Source organism: Bombus flavifrons, chromosome 6 (assembly GCF_040668555.2).
Source record: "Bombus flavifrons isolate JBK064 chromosome 6, iyBomFlav1_principal, whole genome shotgun sequence".
Classification (NCBI taxonomy): domain Eukaryota; kingdom Metazoa; phylum Arthropoda; class Insecta; order Hymenoptera; family Apidae; genus Bombus; species Bombus flavifrons.
This window is the reverse complement of record NC_138447.1, coordinates 7273907-7288690: the sequence shown is the minus strand read 5'-3', so window position 1 is coordinate 7288690 and position 14784 is coordinate 7273907. Positions and strand designations below refer to the sequence as shown.

The window sequence follows — 14784 nt, the reverse complement described above, 5'->3', positions numbered from 1 at the left end:
CCTGTGATCTTCGTATATTTTTACACGTTAGACGCATTTTGCGCGTTTTATCGCCTTCAAGCTTTCCATAAATACACTGATCAACATGTGGATCAACCTGCGTTTTTCTTTTTATGACGTGGTTTACACCTGGAAGCTCATTTACGTTATGGTATTACAGCCTCAAATCTCAAATGTTTGCAATTCTTTAACTTTAACTCTTGATTTCCGTTAGATGAGCCCAGCAAACCTGGCAAACCAGAAATCTTCGATTACGACAACGTTAGCGTATCCTTGAAATGGCAGAAGCCTGAGAGCGACGGTGGCAGACCAATCACTCACTACACCGTCGAGATGAAAGACAAATTTGCGGTGGATTGGGTCGAGGTAACGAAAACCGCTGACGCCACTCCGGAAGTGAAGGTCGAAGGCCTGAAAGAGAAAATGATTTACCAATTCCGAGTTCGTGCTCATAATAAAGCAGGCGCGAGTGAACCCAGCGAACCTACCGACAACCATCTCTGCAAACACAAGAACCGTAAGTTCGCTTTCAATGTACAAACGCTGTTCATAAGTATTCGCACGTTTCGGTCAATTTACCTTAATTTTATTATTAAACTTTATTATCGAATTTTAGTTAAACCAAGAATCGACAGAACCAACTTCAAATCAGTAATCATCAAGGCGGGACGTACGCACAAATGGTCTGTGGACATCATCGGAGAGCCACCACCAGAAATTAAATGGATTTGGAGGGATAACATCCCTCTAACCAACACGGAACGCATCAAGATCGATAACGTCGATTATCACACAGACTTTACGATCGTGAACGCGATGCGCAAAGACACCGGAAAATACACTCTCAAAGTGGAGAACGCTAACGGAACGGACGAAGAGACTGTCGAACTTACAGTTCTCGGTAAATTTCGATTATTCTTAAAATACAGTTATAGTCTATTAGAAAACTCGACAGAACTTCTTATTTAATTATCTTATTCAGTTCTTGATTACTTTCGCAAGAACATAAGAGATTGTGAAGAAAATTTGTAGATATGTAGCCGAGTGTCCACAGGAGAGTTAATAGAGTTGCTTTTGTTACGCAGGTAAGCCAGAAGCACCGAAGGGTCCGTTAGAAGTGACGGACATTACAGCAACCTCGGCCAAGGTGAAATGGGAAAAACCAGAAGACGATGGCGGTGTCCCGATCAAAGAATACGAGATCGAAAAATTGGACACGAAAACTGGCAAATGGGTCAGAGTGGGAAAAATTCCAGGCAATGCACCGAATACGGAATTCGAGGTGACTGGATTAAATCCAGGAGGCGAGTACAAATTCCGCGTTACAGCTGTCAACGACGAAGGTGATTCCGAACCACTTGAGAGCGAACGTCCGATCATCGCCAGAAATCCATATGGTAGGCATGAAAGCTGCGATTCAAAGCGAAACGCAGAGTACAAGTACTATATCCATATGTCTTGATTATATTTTTGAAATTCTTATATTTTAAAAGAGAGAAAATGTAGGAGAAACGAAAATAATAAATTTTAATATAAATTCGTTGGCAAAACATGATGAAGACGATGGAAATGAAAAACACAGTGATATTTATATTTTCTTTGCTATATCTTTGAGATCTGACAGTAAAAAAACAGTAGAATGATCAGAACGTATAATGGATCGCCAAATCTTTCACATCAATTTCTGCGGATAATTTCTAGACGAACCACATAAACCTGGAACACCTGAGATAACCGACTACGACAATGAGTCCATAAGTTTGAAATGGACTGCTCCGGATTTCGATGGTGGTGCACCGATCGAGAAGTACATCATCGAGAAGAAAGATCGTTATAAACCAGACTGGGAAAAAGCGATGGAGGTACCTGGAAGTCAACTGGAGGCCAAGGTAGGCGATCTGAAGGAGCGAGGAGAATATCAATTCAGGATTATCGCTGTAAACAAAGCCGGACCATCTCCGCCATCGGACGCCTCGAAGATGCAGATATGCAAACACAAATCCCGTAAGTATTCCATTCCTATTTGATACTATACTTTATGATATGTGATTCTTCCAAACCTTACATCGAATCTTCGTTTTCTTTTGTAATAGTGAAACCAAGAATCGATCGTACAAACTTGAAGCCTATCACTGTACGAGCTGGCAAACCAGTCAAATACGACGTGGACGTTCGCGGTGAACCACCTCCAGAAATCACCTGGTATCACAAGAACCAAGAAGTTAAAACTGGTGAAAATATCGAAATCGTCAATGTCGATTACAACACAAAACTTAGTATTACCGATAGCGTACGTAAAAATACTGGAGTGTGGAAGATCAAGGCTGTAAACGCACACGGTGAAGACGAAGCCGAGGTCGAAATTACCATACTTTGTAAGTTTAACTTTGATGTTCGATCATTGACGATGCAATTTTATGGAACATTCCTTATAGAAGAAAATTATTGAAAACTGACAATATCGAAGAAGTATCCAAAACTAATGACTGTATTTCATCAGTAATGATTTGGACACGCTACTAATTTTTGTAATTCACCAGTGCTCACCAGTACTAAGTAACTTAAATTATTAATCAGTAGAAAATAATCTAAATTGCTGGAAGATAAGTAATACCAGCTACCAGAATTCAGTAATACACTATTCAGAAACTCTAGTATATTATTTACAAGGCAATAATCTTTCTCTTTAAGGAATGATAGTATCTATTTATATGACAATACCTGATAATATCTAGCGCGTAATATACATGACTATAAATGTTAATAGCGTCTCCTGGAAAACCAGAGGGTCCTCTGAAAGTGTCCGATGTCACGAAGAGCGGTTGCAAATTGAAATGGGGAAAACCAGAAGACGATGGTGGTAAACCTATTACTGGGTATGTAGTGGAGAAACTAGACAAATCCACCGGAAGATGGGTCCCGGTTGGACGCACTTCAGATACCGAAATGGACGTTAAAGGCCTCCAAGAAGGTCACGAATATGAATTCCGAGTAAAAGCGGTTAACGAAGAAGGCGAATCCGAACCATTGGTCACTGATAGCACGACCCTTGCAAAGAATCCTTATGGTAAGACCTTTATACTTCACATTTCACACAATGCTGTAGATTGATCATCTTTAATCATTAATTTGTTATTAGTATATTCATATATCCTAATAAAATGCGTGCATTGTTAACACAAATCAACCAAGGTATCATCAACATTCTGACATAGTAGACATTCATAGAGTATTTTTAAACGAATGAGAAAAAAATTAATTATCCGAACAATTTTTAGACGTATCTAGTAAGCCTGGTGTACCAGAGTTGGAAGATTGGGACGTGGATCGTGTCGATCTGAAATGGGAACCGCCAAAAGATACGGGAGGTGCACCTATTACGGGTTACATAATAGAAATGAAAGAGAAACCATCGACAAATTGGGTAGAAGCTACCGTAACTCAATCACCGCAACCAAAGGGGCGCGTCACAGGGCTTAAAAAGGGCTCTGTTTATCAATTCCGTGTGCGTGCTGTTAACAAAGCTGGACCATCCGAACCAAGCGACTCAACCAAGCCACATGTTGCAAAGGCGCGATTTTGTGAGTATCTTTCAGCAATTTCTTAATTAGATTGCGAATGATTCTGCAAATGTATAACAATTATTATCGATAACAACTGTTCATTGAAACGTTCTTCTCATATCGCATTTATATATCTGCACATGTATCGTAGATATCGTTCGATACATTAAACTTAAATTCAACATATTGCTAATATATTTTGAATATTTGCATTTGCAATCTGCTCATTGCAATCAATTCGGAGATGTTACTATTTAATTTTCGATTTTCAGTGAAACCACACATCAACCGTGACAAATTGCAAACGATCAAAGTGAGAGCCGGTCAAACGGTGAAACTGGAAGTCGACATCGAAGGTGAACCACCACCAACCGTCACCTGGAGCTTCGGTGGTGCAGAGCTGCAAACCGGAGCCAACGTGAAAATCGATAACGAAGATTACCTGACAAAGATTCAGTTGACCAACACTAGTCGCAAGCTCAGTGGCAAATACACCATCAAAGCTGTGAACGATTCCGGACAGGACGAGGCTGACGTTGAAATTATGATCCTCGATAAGCCTGGAAAACCAGAAGGTCCGTTGGAAGTGACAGATATTCACAAGGAAGGATGCAAATTAAAGTGGAACAAACCGAGAGACGACGGTGGTTTGCCACTGTCTAATTACTTGGTGGAGAAAATGGATACAACTACAGGTCGATGGGTATCCGCTGGGATGGTTGATCCTGAAAAAACAGAGATCACTCTTACCGGTTTGGAACCTGGAAAGAGATACGAATTCCGCGTCAAGGCTGTAAACGAGGAAGGAGAATCCGAACCTTTGCAGACAGATGTTCCCATCGTCGCTAAAAATCCTTATGGTATGAAGAATTACTTGGAAAATTTTAGATTTTAATTTGTCACGGTGATTAGATAACGTGTTTATTTCTTCTCTGGGTTTCGATCGTGTTTCTAATTGTTAAAATTAGGTAATTAGCTTTCTAAAAGATGCGTCGTAACAACGCTTAAACTTGAACCTTCAGATCCACCTGCTCCGCCTGGTCTACCAGAGATCATCGATTGGGCCGAGAACATGGTGAAACTGAAGTGGGAGCCACCAATTCGAGACGGCGGTGCACCTATCACAGGATACATAATCGAAATGAAAGATAAGTTTGGTACCGCCTTTGTAAAGGCTGCAGAGGTCGATGGTCCAGTTTGTACAGGAACAGTGACCCGACTAGAGGAAGGAAATCAATATCAGTTCAGAGTTCGAGCAGTAAATAAGGCCGGTCCTGGTGAACCTAGCGAGGCTACCAATCCTCACACTGCCAAGGCTCGTTGGCGTGAGTATAACATTAATATTATTCGAATTAAATATTTTACGATTATAGTAAAATTTCACTTGAATCTAAACTTATCTGAGCAAAAAAAACAATGGTCACCATTACGCATTATTTTTGCTGATATCAAAAATGCTAAAGATCGCTTAGAATCTATGGGATTATACATATAATAATTAACATAATAAAAAACATCACGGAACAGGAATTGCTAGTTGATGAGTTAATCGAGCAATAACTAAAATTTCGTTTTGTCCTGTTACAGTGAAACCATTCATCGATCGTACCAATTTGCAACCGATAACAGTAAAAGTTGGTCTCACCGTAACCTTGGACGTGAATATCATTGGTGAGCCACCACCAAATGTAACTTGGTACTTTAAAGAGAAAGAACTTAAGTCGGACGATACAATCCGTATCGACAACATTGACTACAATAGTAAATTCTTCATCCTGAAGACTAAGAGGGCTCATACCGGAAAATACGTAATTAAAGCAAAGAACGAAGTAGGCGAGGACAGTGCCGATGTCGAAATAATCGTCATCGGTAAACCAAGCAAACCAAAAGTACGTATTTTATTGAAAACATTTCTACATTCCCATCCCCTGTTTGCATAGCAGGGTATAAAGTAACAATTTGGAATACAATTTCGTAGAAATGATTAGAACTACGAATACCTATCTGGCGTTATTGAAATCACAATAATTCGGCATCGTAATAAGTAATATTCGAATTCATTCACTGAAAACCACTTATTTAGAGTTAGCTGTAACCCCACGCGAATTCGATAGTAGAGCATAATTCTAAATTTAAAGAATCAGACTCTTTCGAAAATAAGTTTTATTCTTTAAAAATTGTAAGACTTCTAGCCAGTGAAGAATTACTATTTTGCGTTACAGGGTCCTCTCGAAATCTCCGACGTGAATAAACACGGTTGCAAATTGAAATGGGAGAAACCCGACGACGACGGCGGTGTGCCAGTCGAATACTATGAGATCGAAAAGTTGGATCCTCTTACCGGACAATGGATTCCTTGTGCGAAGTCCGTGGAACCGGAAGTTACGGTAACCGGACTCCAGGAAGGCAAGCCGTACAAATTCCGTGTGAAAGCGGTAAATCGCGAAGGTGAATCCGACGACTTGGAAGCGGACAAGTCTATCATAGCCAAAAATCCGTTCGACGAGCCTGGCAAACCTGGTCGTCCAGAAATCAGAAACTGGGACAAGGACTTCGTTGACCTTGAATGGACAGCACCGAAAGACGACGGCGGTGCTCCAATTGAGAAATATATTGTGCAGATGAGAGACAAAGAAGGACGGCAATGGATAGATGTTGCTAATGTTCTTGGAGATCGCACTACTGCCAAGGTCACCGATGGCATTGAGGAAGGTCACGAATACGAGTTCAGAGTAGTTGCTGTCAACAGAGCCGGACCCGGTGAACCCAGCGATACCTCGAAGAGCGTTGTGGCTAAACCGCGATTCTGTAAGTGTATAGGTCATAGTATACTGTTTCACAGCTAAACTTATTCAAGGAAGTTCGTAGAAGCTTGTGTTCTCGTGGAACCTGTTTAAGAATTACACGCCTCCTCTTTCCTAACAAATTTCGTATATATTGTCTGATACTGATAAATTCTTTTTCTTTTTCATCGCGTAAAGTGGCACCACGTATCGATCGCAAAAACCTACAGAAGAAGATTATGCGAACGGGACAAATGTTACGAATCGAAGCAGATATACAAGGTGAACCACCACCAGTCATTACTTGGAAGCTCAAGGACGCTGTGCTTAAGAGCATGGACCGTCTTAAGATCGAAAATGAAGACTATCACACCACCTTCATTATAAGCAAATTACAGAGATCGGATGCTGGAACTTACACTGTTATTGCCAAGAACGACAGCGGCACCGATCAAGTCGATGTCGAGCTCCAGGTACGTTAAGATACTACTCTGATAGTTTTGAGTAGCGTACATAGATAGATAGATAGATAGATAGATAGATAGAGAGAGAGAGAGAGAGAGAGAACTTGTAAAAAGAAAAGAACAAACGATAAATTATTTTTCCTTCCAGGTATTGAGCAAACCTGGCAAACCAAAGGGACCGCTCGAGGTGTCAGACGTGACCGCAGAGGGATGCAAATTGAAATGGGACAAACCCGACGACGACGGTGGCGAACCAGTCGATCATTATGTCATTGAAAGAATGGACGTTGATACCGGTAGGTGGGTACCTTGTGGCACGAGCAAGACTCCAGAAGCAGAAATCACCGGCCTCAACGAAGGCAAAGACTACATGTTCCGCGTGAAGGCTGTCAATTCCGAAGGTGAATCCGAACCATTGGAGACGGCGATTCCAACCACTGCCAAGAACCCTTACAGTAAGTAGATGTTATTTCAACTTCGGTATACCGGGGATTCTTAAGCTTTTCTGCTTAAATTCGTACCACCATGATATAATACCTTCTCCTTCAAATTTCTGGCCATTCAGTATAATTTTCATAATCTTGCTGTGTTATCGTAGCCGAGCCAGACGCCCCAGGCAAGCCGGATCTAAAGGATTGGTCGAAGCACCACGTAGACCTAAAGTGGAAAGCGCCAAAGAAGGATGGCGGTGCGCCGATCGAGAAGTACATCATCGAAAAGAAAGATCAATACGGCAAATGGCAGAAGGCGGCTGAAGTTCCTGGAAACAAAACAGAAGGCAGAGTCGAGGATCTCGTTGAAGGACAGAAGTATCAGTTCCGTGTGAAAGCGGTGAACAAAGGTGGTCAGAGCAAACCCAGTGAACCAAGCGACAGTCTAGTAGCCAAGGATCGTTACGCAGCGCCGAAGATCGATCGTACCAACTTGAAAGATCTAACGATCAAAGCTGGCACTCACATTCGGTTAGACGTGAAAGTTACCGGTGAACCACCTCCAACGAAAACATGGTTCTTGAACAAAGCCAAACAGGAGTCTGCTGGCGCGGTGACCATCGAATTGGAAGATTACAAAACCAAGTTCTTGGTATCGTCCGCTAGCAGAGCTCACACTGGCACGTTGACGCTGAAAGCAGAGAACAGCTCTGGAAAAGATGAAGCGTCGATCGAGATTTTGGTCTTGGACAAACCTAGCAAACCAGAAGGCCCGCTTAAAGTATCCGACGTGCACAAAGAAGGATGCACGCTGAAATGGAGTCCACCCCTGGATGATGGTGGCACACCACTGGATCATTACGTGGTCGAAAAAATGGACACGGAAACAGGAAGGTGGATTCCAGTGGGACGCACGAAGGAACCTACTATGGTAGTGGAAAATTTGGTACCTGGTCAGGAATACAAATTCCGAGTTAGCGCTGTAAATGCTGAAGGCGAATCGGAACCTTTGGAAACTGAACACGGAATTGTAGCAAAGAATCCCTTCGGTTAGTATTTCAAACATTTATTGATTTATGATATTAATCATATATTTGTTATAATTCGTTGTATTTTTTATTTTAACGTCGATTTTCTTTACCGACGTTCGGTAATGATCGTTTAAATTTAAGTTTCGAAACAATCCGAAGTGTTTCAAAGCACATCGTTGTATTCTCGAAATTAAAAAAAGAAAAAAGACTGAAGACGAATCACCACATTCGTTTTATAGACGAACCTGGGCCGCCTGGTCGACCAGAGGCAACCGATTGGGACAAGGATCACATAGACCTAAGATGGACTCCACCCTTAACCGATGGTGGATCTCCAATCACTGGATACATAATTGAAAAGCGCGAGAAAGACAGTCCACGATGGATAAAGGCTTGCGAAACCGGACCTGATTGCAAAGGACGCGTCGATAATCTCGACGAGGGTGTCGAGTACGAGTTCCGCGTGAAAGCTGTTAACATTGCTGGTCCCGGTGAACCATCCGAAACCAGCAAACCGATTACAGCCAAGAGTCGACGACGTAAGAATTTTTCTAATTTTTATGCAATCGATCGAGTTGCGTAGAAGCCACACTGGTCAATTCCGTATAAAAAGCTAAATGCTAACCTCATACTCGGTTAAAAACAGAAGGTACAATTGAGATCGGTTTGACTCCTAAAAAACTGAATTATCGATCGTCTCGACTGAACTATCGATTAATCGATTGTTTTCCAACAGTTGCACCTAAGATCGACAGGAAGAACTTACGCGACATCACAGTACGCGAGAACGAAGGATTCCACTTCGACGTGAAAATCATCGGTGAACCACCGCCAGATGTCACATGGGTTCTCAACAACAAGAGCATTCAACAAACAACGTTCCGCAGGATACAGAACGTTCCATACAATACCAAGTTCTTTAACGACAAACCCGAACGAAAAGACAGCGGCATTTATAAGATCACAGCTGTCAATCAGTATGGATCCGACACTGCGGAAGTCGAAGTCACCGTTGTCTGTATGTGTTCATTTATTTCATTGTTTCGAATTAGAGTCGAGCGTTATTCCGATAAATATCGTCTCGAATAAATATTTATCTAAATTTGTATAAACTTGCGCGAATTACTTACGCCTATGGTTCTTTCGCAGCTAAACCTGCCAAACCAGAAGGACCACTGGAAGTGTCCGATATTCACGCAGAAGGATGCACGCTCAAGTGGAAAAAACCAAAGGACGACGGTGGAGAACCCATCGAGGGATACCTCGTGGAGAAATTCGATCCAGACACTGGTGTTTGGTTACCAGTCGGCAAGACGACAGGACCGGAAATGAAGGTGGAAGGACTGACACCTGGACACGAATACAAGTTCAGAGTGAAGGCGCTTAACAAAGAAGGAGAATCGGAACCACTGGAAACATTCAGCTCGATTGTAGCGAAAGATCCATTCAGTAAGTGAAATTATTGGATTCTAATTGCCCGTAAATTAAACATTCCATTCTGCAATGATACAGACGAACAAACGAATGAGCTTAGAAGCCCCGCAAGAAATTTAACAGTGACAACTTCTTTCAGCTGTACCAAGTCCTCCTGGTGCGCCGGAACCAGTCGATTGGACCGCCAACCAGGTTGAGCTTACATGGAAAGAACCGGTCAGCGATGGTGGATCACCCATTACCGGCTACATCATCGAAAAGAAAGACAAATACAGTACAATGTGGGAAAAGGCTTTGGAAATCGAAGTACCGACCACGAAAGGTCTCGTTCACGGGCTCATCGAGGGTAACGATTACCTGTTCCGCGTGATAGCTGTGAACAAAGCCGGACAGTCAGAGCCTAGCGATACCAGCAAGACGTTCACCGCTAAACCACGCTATCGTAAGTATTTCGTTATTAATTTCAATGCACTAGCGTTACTTTACATCTTTCAATAACGTTACGTTTTCACATTACCTCGTTATCGATTTAACGAAGTGTATCGAGTCTCGAAGAATCTATCTTTCAACGATCGTGGCAACAATCCAACTTACCATCGCCTTGTATCCCTGAGACAAAAGAAGCAGTATCCTTGTCGCAAATATAATATCATACATAATTTTCGGATAGACATCATTAACGATAACGCACCCAATGCTCTATAAATAATCATCAGTGAAATCGATTTTTGGCACTTGATCGAGCGATGACTTACATATAAATTTCATTTCAACAGTGGCACCCAAGATCGATCGGCGCAATCTGCGTGACGTTACTCTGTCGGCTGGTTCGTTACTGAGATTCGATGCTAATGTGATCGGCGAGCCTCCACCACACATCGAGTGGCGATACGGAGCTATTCCTCTGCATTCCGATAGGAAAGTGCAGATAGACAATTCCGATTATAGCACCAAATTCAGCATTCGTCCTGTGTCGCGCGACGACAGCGGCGATTACAGTGTCACAGCCACCAATTCCTCTGGAAGGGATTCTGTTACCATACAAGTCACAGTCACGGACAAACCAATGCCACCGGAAGGTCCGCTTCAAGTAACGGATGTTCACAAAGAGGGATGCAAGCTGAAATGGAAGAGACCGAAAGACGATGGCGGCACCCCGATCGAGTACTATCAAGTGGACAAAATGGACCCAGAGACTGGATGCTGGGTGCCTTGCGGCCGATCTACCGAACCTAGTAAGTCCCATAATTATTTTAGATTATATATTTATAATTTTAACCATGTAATTGAAAGGCATTCTTTTAAAAAGTCGCTACACGTACAATTTTTAATATTATAATCATATTATACAGAAATATCGTTGTAATGTCAAATAAACGAATAAACTTTCTTGTGTTTCAATAGACCTGGAGGTAAGTGGACTGACACCGGGCAAAGAATATCTGTTCCGAGTTAGCGCTGTAAATGCCGAGGGAGAGTCTAAACCTCTGGAAGCGGAACAAACGATCATAGCTAAGAATCCATTCGGTGAGTAACCAAAAATTTATCTGCTTGCAACGTTAGCGAGGTCGTTCGTCGTCGACATTTTTAATTACGTTTATAATTGTAAATTCTTAGACGAACCAGATAAACCAGGCGATCTGCGTGTTACCGATTGGGACAAGGACCACGTCGATCTCGCATGGACACCGCCAGCGAACGACGGTGGCTCGCCTATTACTGGCTACATAATCGAGAAGAAAGACAAATACGGCGAATGGGAGAAGGCCGTAGAGGTACCAGCGGATGAAACGTCAGCCACTGTCCCTGACTTGATAGAAGGCCAGCCTTACGAGTTCCGCGTGCGAGCCGTAAACAAGGCTGGCCCTGGCGAACCTTCGGATCCGACGCCAACGATCATTGCCAAGCCGCGAAACCTAGCACCGAAGATCGATCGTACGAATTTGGTAGAGGTCAGAATCAAAGCTGGTCAAAACTTCAGCTTCGACGTGAAGGTTTCGGGTGAACCTCCTCCAACCACGAAATGGATGTTAGGAAAACGCGAGGTGCGACCGACAGAGCGTATAAAAGTAAAACACGTGGATTACAACACGACTCTCAGCGTCAGAAATGCTACCAGAGCGGAATCTGGAAGATACACTATCACCGCCGAGAATATAAATGGCATGGACGAAGCAGTTGTCAAGGTAACGGTTCTGGACAAACCGAGTCCACCTCAAGGACCGCTCAGAGCATCTGACGTGCACGCGGAAGGATGCAAATTATCGTGGAAACCACCGGAAGACGACGGTGGCCAACCAATCGACAAATACGTCGTGGAAAAGATGGACGAAGCGACTGGTCGCTGGGTACCTGCAGGAGAGACGGACGGACCGCAGACCTCGTTGCAGGTTGAAGGGCTTACGCCAGGTCATAAGTACAAGTTCAGAGTCCGCGCGGTTAATAAGCAAGGCAAATCAGAACCGCTCACGGCTATGCAAGGCATCGAAGCCAAGAATCCATTCGGTGAGTGGGAGCTTTCATTCGATATTTTGCGCAGGTTCGTAATCTCATGAATGGAAGTAAAGAAATATTAGGTCGTTCCATGAGAAATCCATTCATAGTGGCTACAATAAATACTTGTACGCCATAGTCTTTATTGTACCGTTTATATATCAATTGATTAGATTCAAATATATTAAGTCTTGTATTATTTTGTATATAAATGGTATGATATTAAAAAATATCTCAAATATCCAACGTAGAATTCTCGTCGTAATTTTTAATAGGAGAAACTGTGGTGGATATCAAACGTGTTGCTTTAAATGACGAAACGAGTGAATACTTGTGATAGTCAGATATATTTAAAAATCACTCTGAATACAAAAATACAGAGTTAGTATAATAAATCGTAATCATCGCTGGCTGATAATGAATAATGAATGTCCTAGAGAGCTTGTTCGTCTATTTATACCGGAAAGTTTGAATCCGACTCCGGTTGTCGGTTGCACGTAGCGGCGATATTGTTTTGTCCGGAGTTTGTTTACTTCTAAATCTCGTGCATCGGAACGGTGTCAATACCCGAGGCAAAACAATAACACGAGTCACTCTCAATCCGAATCGTCCTATGACTCATGTGCCGCTACAAAACAAATCTCTATTTAGATTTTATTTCTTTACTTGTTTTTATAAGGATATAAATTTGCGTAAAGATCTACAATCTCGTTATACCTTGGATCGCTTCTTTTATTAAACATAATTATTATCTTTAGACGAGCCGGGAAAACCTGGCACTCCGACCGTCAGCGACTACGACTCGGACTTCGTCGAACTTCAATGGGATCGTCCGCAAGAAGATGGTGGTTCACCTATTACTGGTTACATCATAGAGAAACGAGACAAATATAGTCCTACCTGGGAGAAATGCGCAGAAGTCGAGGGTGACGTAAATCGTGGAAAAGTGCCCGATCTCGTGGAGGGCACGCATTATGAATTCCGCGTTAGGGCTGTTAACAAAGCTGGCCCCGGTGAACCCTCTGACGCTTCTAAATCTCACTTGGCTCGACCTAAGAACCGTAATTATCTCTTTATCTCTTTTCTTTCCCTTCCCCCTCATCAAAGGTATATATGTCGATAAAAAAATGTTCATTTTCAGTTGCACCGAAGATCGACAGGAAGTACATGATGGACGTAAAAGTAAAAGCCGGTGGCTTCTACGACTTCGACGTTCCTGTAATCGGCGAACCGCCACCAACCAAACAATGGTCGCTTAAGGGCACGACACTCGTGCCGAGCGATCGCATCAAGATCATAAACGAAGACTACAACACCAAAGTTCGTGTGATCGAAGCGAAACGTTCCGATGCAGGCGTGTACACTCTGGAAGCGAAGAACATCAACGGCAAAGACAGTGCCACCTTAACTGTGAACGTCCTCGACATTCCAGCACCACCGGAAGGACCTTTAAAGATCGACAACGTGACAAAGAACGGTTGCGACCTGAAATGGCGCCCACCGAAAGACGATGGTGGTTCAGAAATTCTATATTACCAGGTGGAGAAGATGGATACAGAGAACATGAGATGGGTACCAGTAGCGGAAGCTTCCTCGACTTATGCACACGTGGATCACCTGATCGAAGGCCACGACTATCAGTTCCGTGTGCGTGCGGTAAACAAGCAAGGTGAATCGTTGCCGCTCACTGGTATGGATACCATTACTGCGAAAGATCCGTACGACAAGCCTGACAAACCTGGAACACCTGTTGCCACTGATTGGGACAAGGATCACGTCGACTTGGAATGGACACGACCGAAAAAAGATGGTGGTTCACCTATTACGGGATATATCATCGAAAAGAAACCTCGTTTCGGCACGTGGGAGAAGGCTTTGGAAATCGATGGAACTAAAACTAGCGCCAGGGTACCAGACCTTGTTGAAGGACAAGAATATGAGTTTAGGGTCATCGCTGTTAATAAAGCTGGTCCTGGCGAGCCATCCGAAGCTTCTTCCCCTATCGTTGCAAAACCACGTTTCCGTAAGTAAAGACTTCCTTTCTTCTTCTTTTTTCTTTGTAAAACGTACTTTCAAACTTAAACACAACGTTCAAATTTAATTTTATTTAACTTTACTTAAGTTTATCTTTTGAACAAAGAGTATATGTATGATCATTTTTCTTACAGTTGCTCCATCCTTTGATCCACATGCACTGAGCGACTTGGTTGTTCGAGCTGGACAGAAGATTAGCTACATCATCCCTATCCAAGCATCGCCTAAACCTACGGCCACTTGGACCCTAGACGGAGAGGTGATTATGGCCGACTCTCGCCATGAAATGTACACTACTCATACCGAAACCACCTTTGAGATTCCATTCTCTGTTCGCTCTGACACTGGCCGTTACGCTCTCACTTTGGAGAACGAGCACGGGAAATTCAGGTAATTTCGAATCTATGATAAGTAGACTGTAGGTGTTTATGTAAATTCAAATTTTTATGACAAAGTTGAACTTAAGTGTAGTAGGACTCCGTTTATACGATCTCTATAACGAACTTCTGTTTAGTTTAGTATAGTTAGATAAAGCGAAATAAAATGTTTCA

At 42.7% G+C, this 14784-nt stretch overlaps 1 protein-coding gene across 41 annotated transcripts in view; it reads left to right on the top strand.

Annotated features, from left to right (window-relative positions):
• bent (projectin protein bent) overlaps window positions 1–14784 on the top strand; it is an 80208-nt gene that overhangs the window by 49292 nt on the left and 16132 nt on the right. For all 41 annotated transcript variants that reach the window (XM_069115537.1, XM_069115536.1, XM_069115524.1 and 38 more), the window contains 24 exons: window positions 215–517; window positions 617–901; window positions 1086–1397; window positions 1702–2004; window positions 2094–2375; window positions 2768–3067; window positions 3279–3581; window positions 3836–4423; window positions 4586–4888; window positions 5151–5452; window positions 5786–6371; window positions 6545–6819; window positions 6959–7265; window positions 7409–8290; window positions 8512–8811; window positions 9009–9290; window positions 9422–9721; window positions 9846–10148; window positions 10483–10941; window positions 11111–11233; window positions 11324–12211; window positions 12958–13260; window positions 13341–14222; window positions 14368–14623. In XM_069115537.1, coding sequence (XP_068971638.1) covers window positions 215–517; window positions 617–901; window positions 1086–1397; window positions 1702–2004; window positions 2094–2375; window positions 2768–3067; window positions 3279–3581; window positions 3836–4423; window positions 4586–4888; window positions 5151–5452; window positions 5786–6371; window positions 6545–6819; window positions 6959–7265; window positions 7409–8290; window positions 8512–8811; window positions 9009–9290; window positions 9422–9721; window positions 9846–10148; window positions 10483–10941; window positions 11111–11233; window positions 11324–12211; window positions 12958–13260; window positions 13341–14222; window positions 14368–14623 — 9427 coding nt within the window. The remainder of the gene's footprint in view (window positions 1–214; window positions 518–616; window positions 902–1085; window positions 1398–1701; window positions 2005–2093; window positions 2376–2767; window positions 3068–3278; window positions 3582–3835; window positions 4424–4585; window positions 4889–5150; window positions 5453–5785; window positions 6372–6544; window positions 6820–6958; window positions 7266–7408; window positions 8291–8511; window positions 8812–9008; window positions 9291–9421; window positions 9722–9845; window positions 10149–10482; window positions 10942–11110; window positions 11234–11323; window positions 12212–12957; window positions 13261–13340; window positions 14223–14367; window positions 14624–14784) is intronic.